Source organism: Zalophus californianus, chromosome 1, assembly GCF_009762305.2.
Source record: "Zalophus californianus isolate mZalCal1 chromosome 1, mZalCal1.pri.v2, whole genome shotgun sequence".
Classification (NCBI taxonomy): Eukaryota; Metazoa; Chordata; class Mammalia; order Carnivora; family Otariidae; genus Zalophus; species Zalophus californianus.
Window position 1 is genome coordinate 7,636,066 of NC_045595.1, and position 11,604 is coordinate 7,647,669.

The 11,604-nt window shown below is 51.6% G+C and overlaps 1 protein-coding gene and 1 non-coding gene across 4 annotated transcripts; one reads left to right on the plus strand and one right to left on the minus strand.

Moving 5' to 3' along the window:
- Positions 1-13: 13 nt before the first annotated feature.
- On the minus strand, positions 14-7,128 carry ICAM3 (intercellular adhesion molecule 3). Of its 3 annotated transcripts, none has more exons than XM_027582380.2 (8): positions 6,984-7,128; positions 6,768-6,859; positions 6,014-6,280; positions 2,048-2,359; positions 1,434-1,715; positions 838-1,092; positions 480-728; positions 14-375 (listed from the first exon to the last, which is right to left on the minus strand). In XM_027582380.2, exons 2-8 carry the CDS (start codon positions 6,847-6,849, stop codon positions 179-181), a joined length of 1,644 nt encoding a protein of 547 aa, XP_027438181.1. In that variant the 5' UTR covers positions 6,850-6,859; positions 6,984-7,128; the 3' UTR covers positions 14-178. The 3 variants fall into 3 exon arrangements, with proteins under 3 accessions (XP_027438181.1, XP_027438180.1, XP_027438178.1); XM_027582379.2 differs by adding an exon at positions 6,347-6,517 and having other exon boundaries at positions 6,768-7,103; XM_027582377.2 differs by having other exon boundaries at positions 118-284; positions 6,768-7,103.
- Positions 4,385-4,491, plus strand: LOC113918997. The gene has a single exon (XR_003518743.2). It is a non-coding gene; the product is annotated as a U6 spliceosomal RNA (small nuclear RNA).
- Positions 7,129-11,604: the final 4,476 nt, after the last annotated feature.

Consider the following 11,604-nt stretch of genomic DNA (forward strand, 5'->3'; position numbering starts at 1 on the left):
CCCACCCCTTTCTGCCACAGAGATGTCACTCAAAGGACGCGAGGCGCAGTGGGTGAGCTCCTAAGCACACGTGGAATCAAACCACACACTCCGGATTTTGAGCGCTTTATTGGTGCGGAACCCGGGGATACCGCCAAACCCCCATCGTCCTTGGTTCAGCATTCCCCCAGCTGGAGGCTCAGGATGGATCCTCGCCCGAGGTGACTACCTCGGGCTGCTTAGATGTCAGGGGCAACCAAGTGCTCCCCTGGTTCACACGGTAGATGTCACTCCGCTTCTGCACACTGAAGACACACAGTAAGGCCGCGACGATAGTCACCACGCCCAGGACCACTAACACCCCCAGGACGATGGTGACGGCGCGGGAGTTCTGAGCTATGCAGAGAAGCAAGGAATAAATAAACACGCTCTGCCGCCCCGCCCCCCTCGCCCCCCGCCCGGGCTTGCCCATCTAGACCCGTGGCCCCGTCTTGGCTCACCCCGAACGTTCATCACCACAATCAGTGTGTGTGTGCCTCGTGAGCTGGCCGCCTTGCAGGAGTAGGTACCACTATAGTTTAACCCGACGAGGAATGGGATCCCGATGGGCACCTCGACCCCGGAGCTTTCCTGGAAACAGCGCAGCTGGGGGTCCGGGTTGCCCCGAGCCTGGCACTGCAGGACATGGATAGTCTTATCTTTCCACGTCAAGCGCTGAGGACATTTGGCTTGGTCAATCTTGGGACCGTCTGTGGATCGGTCAAATGATTAGACACACTCGAGGCACAATGGGGCAAGGGAGAGGCTTCCCACCAAACCAGGGGAGCAAGGGTTTAAAGATCAGAGTGACCTACTCACACAGGACACGCAACTGGACGCTGCTGTTTCTTTGTAAGATATTCCCATCCATCTCGAGGCTGGCATTGCAGAAGAAAATGCGCCTGTCGTCCCTCTCGGTGGCGTTTAGCTGAAACTGGGCAGGCTGTCCAGGGGCCGCAGCTGGAAGTCCCTCCAGCGTGACCTGGACTCGGGGTCCGGCCAAGCAAGTCACAATCACTGCGGTTCCCTCGGGGGCGCTGGGCTCACTCAGGTTTAGGATGGGACCCTGGAAGCCTGAAGAGGCGGCATTGCCCTGGAGTTTACTGACCACGCCCCTCACATCGGTCAATCCCCGCCCTCCACCTGCCTCTTTCCTCTCGGGGTATCTAGGCCACGCCTTCATGCTACTCTGTGCCCCCCCCCCCCGCTCCGCCCCAGTCCAACTTGGGGTACTCTGGCTATACCCTTCAGGTAACTTAGGCCCCGCCCACACAACAACCCCTCCCTCTCTGCAGGCTCAGGCCCCCCCCTCTCCAGTTTAGTCTCCGCCCGGTACATATGTCGCTCCACTCCGGATGCCGAAGCCCCGCCCCTTGCCTCGCCGGGCTTGCAGTCTTGGCTCAGCCCCCTCTTACTGTAGATGGTCAAGTTCTCCCGGGCCTCCCTGCTGTCGCTCCCCAATGTCATGTTGCAGACAACCTCCTGGGTGCCCTCCTGCCCCACGCTCGCTGTGGCCGTGGCCGTGATCGTGTTTCCGTGGCTTTCGACTGTAGAATTCAGAGTCTGGTGCCCCAGCGCCAGTTGGACCTGGACCTCGGAGGCCGGGAACAGCCCGTCCAGGGTGCAGTTCACGGACGAAGTCGTTCCCACCTCCAAGAACCGAGGGACGACGAGGTGTGGAGTGGTCATGGGCAGTGCTGGGGAGAAGGGCAGGCGTGAGCAGGAGGAGGTCTCCCAGAGCTGCTGATGGCCCTTCCCCGTGAGACGCTCACTGCCCCGAACCAGGGTCCTTCTTTCCCGGGATATCTTGCGGCCTGGATCACCCCGTCCCACAACACACCCGCTTAGGCTTCTCGTTAGTTACCGCGGCCTCGAGTCTCCCAACTGAGGCTGCATGGTCCTCAGTGGCCAAGGGCATGCCTTCCCAGAAGCCGTTGGTCCAGTCCACTCCATTCGCAAGAAACCTCCCGGCCAGGGCACCCCTATCTGGCTCAGCTCATCACCCACCCTCTGCAGTCCCTTCCCTCACCAAAAGTTCGGAGCTGCCTGGGGGCCGAGACGTTCTGGAACAGTCTCAGCCCTTGGGGCCTCAGGTCCAGGTCCGTGCGACAGGAGAAATTGGCGAGGTGGTCATCTCTGCCCGCCAGCACCGGGACCGTGACCTCGACCTCGGCGGGCTCCCCAGGGGCCGGCTGCCGGCTCAGCTCCTCCTCCCCGCGGAGCAGCACCACGAAGAGCCTGTCCCGGGGCGTCCCGCCGGCCACCTGGCAGCGCAGAGTGAAGTTTTCGCCCACGGGCTGCCAGCGGGGTAGGGGTAACAGCTCCACTCGCTCCGGGAACCCTAGGGCGGGGTTAGGGAGGGGAGAATTGTACTTATCAGCCGGCCCTACAACTCCCACCCCACGGAGCCGAGAGGAGGCTGAGGGCGGCCCAGGGCAGAACTGAATTTTGAATTAATAAACACGGAGGGCTTAGTATTGTGCCGGTAGAAGTGTTTGCTATTGTCCTTAGCATCATGATTATTATTTCCTGTTTTATGGGATATCTTGCCAGGCACTGAAATAAAAGTCAGATTTTCTGTTCCTGAGAAATTCACAGTTAAGGAAAAAAAAAAAAAAGGAAGGAAGCAGACTAAGTTATGACTGCTTACAATGTTATTAGTACTCATAAAAGTTCCTGTTTATATTTAGAGTCCTCTTTAGGCTTTCCAAATGTCATCCACCTTCATTCACATAGCAACCAAGCGAAATCTCTATTATTTTTCTGCTTTACGGATGGGGAAACTGAGGCCCAGAGAGGTGAGGGTGAGGTGATCTACCCAAGGACACAGAGCCAGAAAGGGGCCCAGCTGGGTTAGAAGGTGAGTCACCGGGGCGCCTGGGTGGCTCAGTCGTAAAGCATCTGCCTTTGGCCCGGGTCATGATCCCAGGGTCCTGCGATCGAGCCCCGCATAAGGCTTCCTGCTTGGCAGGAAGCCTGCTTCTCCCTCTCCCACTCCCCCTGCTTGTGTTCCCTCTCTCGCTGTCTCTCTCTGTCAAATAGATAAATAAAATCATTAAAAAAAAAAAAAAAAGTGAGTCACCTAAACTCCAGACCCATGTGTGTTCACCTGCCTCCTTGATGTCACATCCAGGGACTCCCACGGCCCCTCCTCCCAGCCTCGGGCATGGACTCTGGTCTTGGCCTCCTCAGTCAATCCCAGGCACTCAAGGCTCTTACAGGGCAGCCTCTCAGGGTGCTCTGGCACCGCCCTGAGGGACTGCACACCCCCAGGCTGGGTCTCCTCCCAGCGGCAGCTGCAGTGCTCCTCCCAGGCCTCCGTACCAAACCCCAGGCCTCCTTTGGGAAGCATCTCATTCCCTCAACAACTCAAGCCTGGATCTCAACTATCACACAGAGGCCCATGCACTGGCTGCCATGAAAAACAGTTAACATCTTACTGTAGGTATCCCCCGCTTTCCAAAAGTTCATGACACCACTTCACTTTTGTGAAAGACCTACATTAATCAGTACCTGTTTCTGCTAAGCAGAAGTTTGAAGAGGATTTTCGCTTTTAAGAAAAATGGCCAGGGGCACCTCCCCGCAGTTGGTTAGGCCTCCAACCCTGGGTTTCGGCTCAGGTCATGATCCCAGGGTCGTGAGATTGAGCCCCACGTCGGGCTCCATGCTCAGCACAGACTCAGCTTCAGATTCTCTCTCCCTCTCCTTCTGCCCCTCCGGCTTGTGCTCCCTCTCAAATAAATCAGCCTTTAAAAAAGAAATTGGGGAGGGGCACCTGGGTGGCTCAGTCGATGACCCTCTGCCTTCGGTTCAGGTCATGATCCCAGGGTCCTGGGATGAGCCCTGCATCGGGCTCCCTGCTCGGCGGGAAGCCTGCTTCTCCCTCTCCCACTCCCCCTGCTTGTGTTCCCTCTCTCACTATGTCTCTGTCAAATAAACAAAATCTCAAAAAAAAAAAAAATTGGGGAAAACCAAAGATAGCATTCAGTGTTGGTTTTGCAGTGAGGGGTTATAGAGGCAGCAGGCACCACACCCAGTGAGAGGGGCGCCCAAGGTCCTTCCCTGGGATTACACACAGCATCCCAGCAACCAGCCGCCAGAGCTCCGACCTGTGTCGGCGAGCATCCGTGCTTTCTCCCCATTTATTTTGTGCGCCCGGTAGCAAGATGTGTCCTAAGGTATCAGAAAAGCCTAGGAGAGGTTATATTTTGGGTCTGAGAATGCTCAAGATTTTTTTCAATAGAAATTGATTGCTTCTTCACTTGACACCATTTTGACTCACAAAAGATTTCACAGGACTGCTTTACTTTAGGATAGTAGAAGAAACATGTATTACAATTTTAGAGTATTTAAAAAAGAGGCCCCCGTGCTCGCTTCGGCAGCACATATACTAAAATTGGAACACTACAGAGAAGATTAGCATGGCCCCTGCGCAAGGATGACACGCAAATTCGTGAAGCGTTCCATATTTTTTGGTGATGGGTATTAAAAAGGGCACATTCTGCGTGGAGCACCAGGTGTTATGCACAAACAATGAATCATGGAACACTACATCAAAAACTAATGATGTAATGTATGGTGATTAACATAACAATAAAATTTTTAAAAAAATAATAAAAAAGAGGCCCCCATCTCAGCCTCGGGCACCACTGGTCAGAGATGATGGTGTGCTGGCAACTGCTAGTAACACTTGGGAGCTCGGGGATGGGGTGGAGTAGCCCCAACATGGAGCGTTTGCCGATTACTGCCGTGTAAATACTCCCACTCTGGCTGCTTTTATGCTACCCATCGTGACGCAGGGTTGGGAAGGGATGAGTACAGTCGGCTCCCGTGAGCCAGGACCAACAGGCTTCTAGAGAGCGCCGCCAGAGGCATGTGAGACACATGCATATCTACACCTTACATGGAAATGCACATACAAAGACATAAATGCACAGGCGTGTCCTGACAAAGACCTCCACACTCACTCACATACACACACACATACGACACAGAAACACACACTCACACACAGAGATACACACAAGCGCAGATCCCCACATTCACATTCACACACATACACAGGGCACAGGCACACACGAACATGCAGACAGACACCAACGCCTGTGAACACTCACAGGGACACACAGAGATGACACACACACATCCTCTCACAGACACACTCATAGGTACACAGACACTGGGCCGCACCGGGAGCACACACACACTCCCACGCATATACCACACTTCTCTGTGAAGGCTTCCTGAAACGGTAGGGACCATGAGTGACATACTCTATTTTCTGATCGATTGTATTTCTTTAAATGCAGAGAAACTCTGGCAGGAAGCATAAGAAAGGGGTAACAAAGCGGTCTCAGGAGGAAGACTTATCTGTTAGGAGCAAGGACTTGAGAGCAAGACGACCAGCTTCTCCATTCGTTGGCTCTGAGCCCCAACAAGCGACTTTACCCCACTGAGCCCTCGAGTCCTCATCGGCAGAATGAGGCTCCTAAGTGTACCTCCCCCAGCCTGGGGCTGCTTACGGATTGAATGAGCATTGAATGTCCACACTAAAGCATCGTAGCCAGCACTAGGAAAAGGAGGTTTGACTTTTATGCCTTTTTATAACTTCTGATTTGGGAACCACATGCATGAATTATTACCTGCCATAAGAATAAAGGAAAGAAAAGACAGGAGATGTCATTGAAAAAAATGCTTGTTGGGACCCAAGTAAATTGATTTCACAGCTGTTGCCTTGGCATATGGTTGAGATGCCTCTCTCTCTCTCTCTGTCTGTCTGTCTCTCTCTCTCTCTCTCTCCACACACACACACACACACACACACACACACACACACACACACACAGACACACACACACACACATTCAGGTCCACACTCTGGGTCAGAGCCCTGGTCCATCTCTGCAAACTCAGGGTTCCCTGCTCCCCCGCACCACGGGCCATCTACCCCCACTACTGCCCAAGGCCGGTCCCACCGCCAGTCTCTGTCACTCACGGTACACTGTGATGTTAGAGGAGCGTTTCATCTGGATGTTATTGCAGAAGCCGGAGCAGAAAACCTCGCTGTCACTAGTCACATTGCTGAGCTGGAAGGCTGCCCAGCCCAGGCCATTGCCCACTACCTCCTTGAATAGGGATGTCTCTAGGGTGATGAGTTTAGGATTGGGACAGTCTGTACTGCAGTTGACCAACAAGGACCCTCCGGCAGGCACCACGGGGTTCTGGACCTCCAGCCTCAGTGGGAACTGCTGTGCCTGGGCACCTGTGGGAACAGAGGGACACTTGCTGGTGGTTCTGGTGCCTCTCCCTACCCACCCGCAGGCCTCACCTTTCAACACCACCTCCCTGTCTTCACAGCACTCAGTCCAGTGGGGAAGATGGATGATTGGTCAGGAACTGGGGAAAGCCCAGAGGAAGGCTAGGGGAGACCCTGATCCAGCCTGGAGGAGGAAGTGAGTCAGGAAAAGCTTCCCAGAGGAGGGGACAAATCAGGCCAGTTCTGAAAGAAAAGTAGGAGTGATCTGAGTGAAAAGGAAGAGATCCTGGCAGAGGGAGGAGTAGAGACAGAGGTCCAGGGAAGGACTGTGTGTGTGTGTGTGTGTGTGGCCACTGGGCGAGCCCCTTTCAGACGCGAGTTTAAGGAAGTGTTACGGAAGCCGGGAGCAGGATGGGTGAAGCTCTGCTTTGTCCATTCCCCCACCCTCGACCAGTCCCCCAGCTCCAGGCCTCCCCAGCCTGACTTGCCTCACCTGGGGGCAGCAGACAGCAGACCAGAAGCAGGGTGATGGGTGAAGTCCCGCAGACCCTAGGCAGCAGCTCCGAGGGCACCATGGTAGCCAGCCTGCAGGAGGAAGTTGCCCTGATGAGGCCCAGGGCAGTGGGGAGCAGGCGGGGCCCCCAGGGGACGGAAGCCTGGCCACAGCGTTAAAATTGCAGAAGTCCAGGGGCTGCTCTTGGGCCCAGACCTGGGGAAGGGCAGGGGAGATATTCGGTGGCCCAGGGGGTCCAGAGTGGGGGGACCCCAGCGACGTAGAGAGTGCTGGTGAGTCTTGGACGGGGCAGGCCTGACTGACACCGCTGGCCCCCAGAATGAACCAACAGGAAATGCTAACACGGTTGGCTTCCTTTGTTCTCATACTAGGAAGCTCGGGGTGCGGTGGAGGAGGTTATGAGACACCTTCCTGCTGAACTAGGGCAAAGGGGGGGTGCTCGGTTCTGAGAGGAAGTTAACAGGGAATCTTGGGGCAGGCACTGTCCTTGAGGTGATAAGGTGGGACTTCAAGGCAACATTTCATGAGGACAATGGAGGGACTTCTAGGTGAGGTCTAAAGGCCTTAGCATGGGATCTCGATATTCCTGGGATGAGGCAAATAAGAGATTTGGGGGAGATAATGAAGGATCCCTACGACGAGTGAAGACATGAAAATGCACAGAAGCCCCGTTGATCGGGCCCTTGTGCCTGGTTCTGCGTTGACTTGTCTGAGTGGCTACTGTGGGCACGTTCCTTTTGAAGATCTTGGAGGATTCCCCATTCCCTGTGTGTCTTGCTGAGGTGGGGTATTTTATTAATTAATTAATTAATTTATTTATTTATTTATTTAGAGAGAGTGAGAATGAGAGAGAGAGAGAGAGAGTACATGAGAGCGGGGAGGGTCAGAGGGAGAAGCAGGCCCCTCGCCGAGCAGGAAGCCTGATGTGGGACTCGATCCCGGGACTCCAGGATCATGACCTGAGCCGAAGGCAGTCCTTAACCAACTGAGCCACCCAGGCGCCCAGAGGTGGGGTATTTAGATTACAGCCGAATCCTGAGCCATCATCTGTGGAAGATGCTACTTGTAGCTGGTCCTTACCCCTGTCCTCACGCCCACCTTGCCCACTCCTCTGGGTAGCTGGCTTCTCCACCCCAAGAAAAGGGACTTGGGGGCCAGGTGGGTACCCCACTTCCATCTGCTCCATCTCTCGAGCTTCTGACCTTCCTCTTGTGCCTCTGATCTGAGCTCCAGCGAGGAACCTTGTTGAGGTCCTCGATGGCAGCCAACATCCATCCACTCGCCCCATCCTGAGGCCACACCCCCTGCTCTCTCGGCTAGAACATCTCTCCCCTCCGGTCAGGTCTCTCCCCTGCTGCCCTCCCCACCCAACCCACCCAGTCCATTTCCCACAAAATCCTCAGAGAGCGATTAAAACCTAAATCAAAAGTATTTGTAAATAACACCGGTCTCCCTCCCTTTTCTAAAGTTCCCTTCGCCACTTGGCTTTTGCGAAAGACCTACATTAGTACCTGTTTTCGTCAACCGAAGGAAATCTGAAGAGAGTTTTCCCTTTTAGGAGAAAAGATTAAAAGCGAAAATAGTATTCGTCATTGGTTTTGCGGTGGACATTATAGCGGAAGCGCCCACCTGCGCAGCGAGAGGGGCGCCCGAGGTCCTTCCCCGGCATTACACCAGCATCCCAGCATCCGGCCGCCGGAGCTCCGACCTGTGTCTTCTTTACCTCCACTTATTTTGTGCGCCGGGTGGCAAGATGTGTCCTAAGGTATCAGAAAAGCCTGAGAGAGTTTATTCTTTGGGTCTGGAAACACTAACAATTTTTTCCACATAAATTAATGATAATTACTTCTTCACTTTAGGCCATTTTGACTCACAAAAGGTTTCATCGGAACGCTTTACTTTTGCATGGCTAGGGAAACCTGTATATCTGATGAGGGATTATATCCAGATTATAGAAATTCCTGTAAGTTATAGAGGAAGTTGACAGGGAATCTCCAGGCAGGCACTGTCCTTGAGGTGATAAGGTGGGACTTCAAGGCAACATTTCAAGAGGACAATGGGGGGGGACTTCTAAGAGGGCCTAAAGGCGTTAGCATGAGAGTTCAATATTCTTGGGGGGGATGCAAATACAGACAACAACTCAACAACAAAAAAACCCAATTAAAAAATGGGCAAAGGACTTGAATAGACATTTCTTCAAAGAGGCTATACAAATGGCCCTTAAACAAACAAAAAGATGCCCAAGATCACCAGTCATTAGGGAAATGCAAATCAAAACCAGAATGAGATAGCACTCCACATCTATTAGGATGGCTACTATCAAAAAAAATAAATAAACAAAACAGAACAAAATAAAAAACCCAACAGGAAATAACAGTTGTGGTTGGGTTTTTTTTTTTTTTTTTTTAAGATTTTATATATTTATTTGACAGAGAGACACAGCGAGAGAGGGAGCACAAGCAGGGGGAGCGGGAGAGGGAGAAGCAGGCTCCCCGCCGAGCGGGGAGCCCGATGCGGGACTCGATCCCAGGACCCTGGGACCATGACCTGAGCCGAAGGCAGACGCTTAACGACTGAGCCACCCAGGCGCTCTGGACATACGCTTATTTTGATTTGTATCCAAAACATGAGATGGATTGATGGATGAGTGGAGGAGTAGATAAGTACAATATGATCAAGTAAATGTAGCAATTTAGGCAATTGTGGAATCTAGGGGTATTCACTGTATTATTCTAACTTTTGTGTATGTTCGTAATTTTTCGGTAAAAAAAATGTTGGAAAAGAAAAACTGGATCCTTGATGGATCTGAGTGGCGGCTGGAGTCACAAAAGGAAGGATGAGCCTACTTTGAGCGCCTCCTGCTAAGAAGGCACAATGCCCTCTGTGAAAGTCTTGCCAAGAAATGGCAACAGGCCTGGCCACTGGTTGGTTGAGGTGAGGACAGAGGAGCATATTAAATTACACCACGGGGGCAACATCGGACCCATAAAGTCTACAGGACGGATAATCCAGTTTCTTCAACAAACGTGTTGCAAGGGGGAGAAAAGAGGAGCCCAGAATTTAAAGGAGGGCCTTGTCTGCATTTTTATTTGAACCAACTGTAAACAAACACTAAATATTTAAGAAACAACTGGGGGAAATCTAAACACGCACAGGTTACACAATGATACTGAGGAATTATTGTTAAGCTTTTTAGGTGTGATAATGATGGCACGCATTGTTTGTGGTTTTTCTTTTCAAGATACATACAAGTAAAATGATGTCTGGGATTTGCTTCAGAATTCTCCAGTGATGGGGGTGGGGGTGGGGTCGAGCTGAAACAAGACTGGCAATGGATATTGGACACTGCTGATGCTGGCTGTTAAGTTCAGGTTCATTACATTATTCTTCCCTGTTTTGTATATGCTTTAAACGGTCCATAAGAAAAGGTTTCTTTTTTTTTTTTAAATAAGTAGCTATTTTATTTGAGAGTGGGGGGAGGGGCAGAGGGAGAGAATCTTCAAGCAGACACCCCACTAAGCATGGAGCACAAGTGGGGCCCAATCCCACCACCCAAGAGATCATGACCCCAGCTGAAACCAAGAGTCAGACGCTTAACCGAGTGAGCCACCCAAGTGCCCCAAGAATAAACTAAAAAAATAATTTTGGGAAGAGGCTGCCCTATCAAACACCAAAATATATTCTAGTGGCTATGTCTTTTACCAGGTCGCCAATTACTAGGCTTGATCCTGCAAGCAGCTGTTCCCACTGAGAATCTGTTACAGATAGCCTTGAACCTGGGTAAAATGATGTCGCATGTGGCTACTCACTGTAGCAGTATCGTGAACATGGCAAAGGATTAGAAATGATCAATGACCCCCAGAAGGGAAAAATGCTTCCATTTCCATGATGGGCTACAACACAACCATACACTAGAACAAGGAAACACTGTAGGCCTGGTTATGTGGGACCGTCTCAAAGACCTATCTGGTGAGGGGAAAAAAAAAAGAGTTCTGTAGAGTAGCACATGGTACTATTAAAAAAAAAAAATGTGGGGGCGCCTGAGTGGCTCAGTTTTTAAGCATCTGCCTTCGGCTCAGGTCATGATCCCAGGGTCCTGGGATCGAGCCCCGCATCAGGCTCCCCGCTCTGCGGGAAGCCTGCTTCTCCCTCTCCAGCTCCCCCTGCTTGTGTTCCCTCTCTTGCTGTGTCTCTCTCTGTCAAATAAATAAATAAATAAATAAAATCTTAAAAAAAAAAAAAAACCTCTAGAAACAAATGTTTTTTAAGGAGGTTCCACACCAACGTGGAGCTTGAACTCATAACCCCAAGATCAAGAGTCACATGGTCCACCTACTGAGCCAGGCACTCCACATGCTACTATTTTTGCAAAAGATGAGAAAGCAGAGTATGTGTACAGATTTCCTTGTATCTGGATCAAGTGTCTCTGGAAGCAAAAACAGGAAACCAAACGACATTAGCTGCCTTCAAAGAGATGACAGTCGTGGCTAATAGATACATTTCGCTGCTTAGGTCAATACTACCTACCCCCCCTCCAATTTATAACTATAATGCATATTTAATGTGAAAAGAGTTATATAAAAAGCAAACATCAATACATTAGTATGGAATTATCCACGTAAGGGGAGCTGCAATGCACAAGGTCTTGAGAAATCCAATGAGAAAGAAAAATATTTCACTGCCTTTCACAATGTGGCTGACACATATCCTGTCTCAAGTACAGCTCAGTAGAAACACCCTGGCAAGGGCGCCTGGGTGGTGCAGTGGGTTAAGCGTTGGGACTCTTGGTTTTGGCTCAGGTTGTGATCTCAGGATC

Bases quoted from the DNA above. Each gene is read 5' to 3' on its own strand.
- ICAM3 (XM_027582380.2), bottom strand. From the start codon at position 6,849: ATGGTGCCCTCGGAGCTGCTGCCTAGGGTCTGCGGGACTTCACCCATC. The intron at 6,281-6,767 runs GTGAGGCAAGTC...CTGTTCCCACAG, and splicing joins CTGCTGTCTGCTGCCCCCAG to GTGCCCAGGCACAGCAGTTC. The intron at 1,716-2,047 runs GTGAGGGAAGGG...CCTTCTCCCCAG, and splicing joins CAGGCAGCTCCGAACTTTTG to CACTGCCCATGACCACTCCA.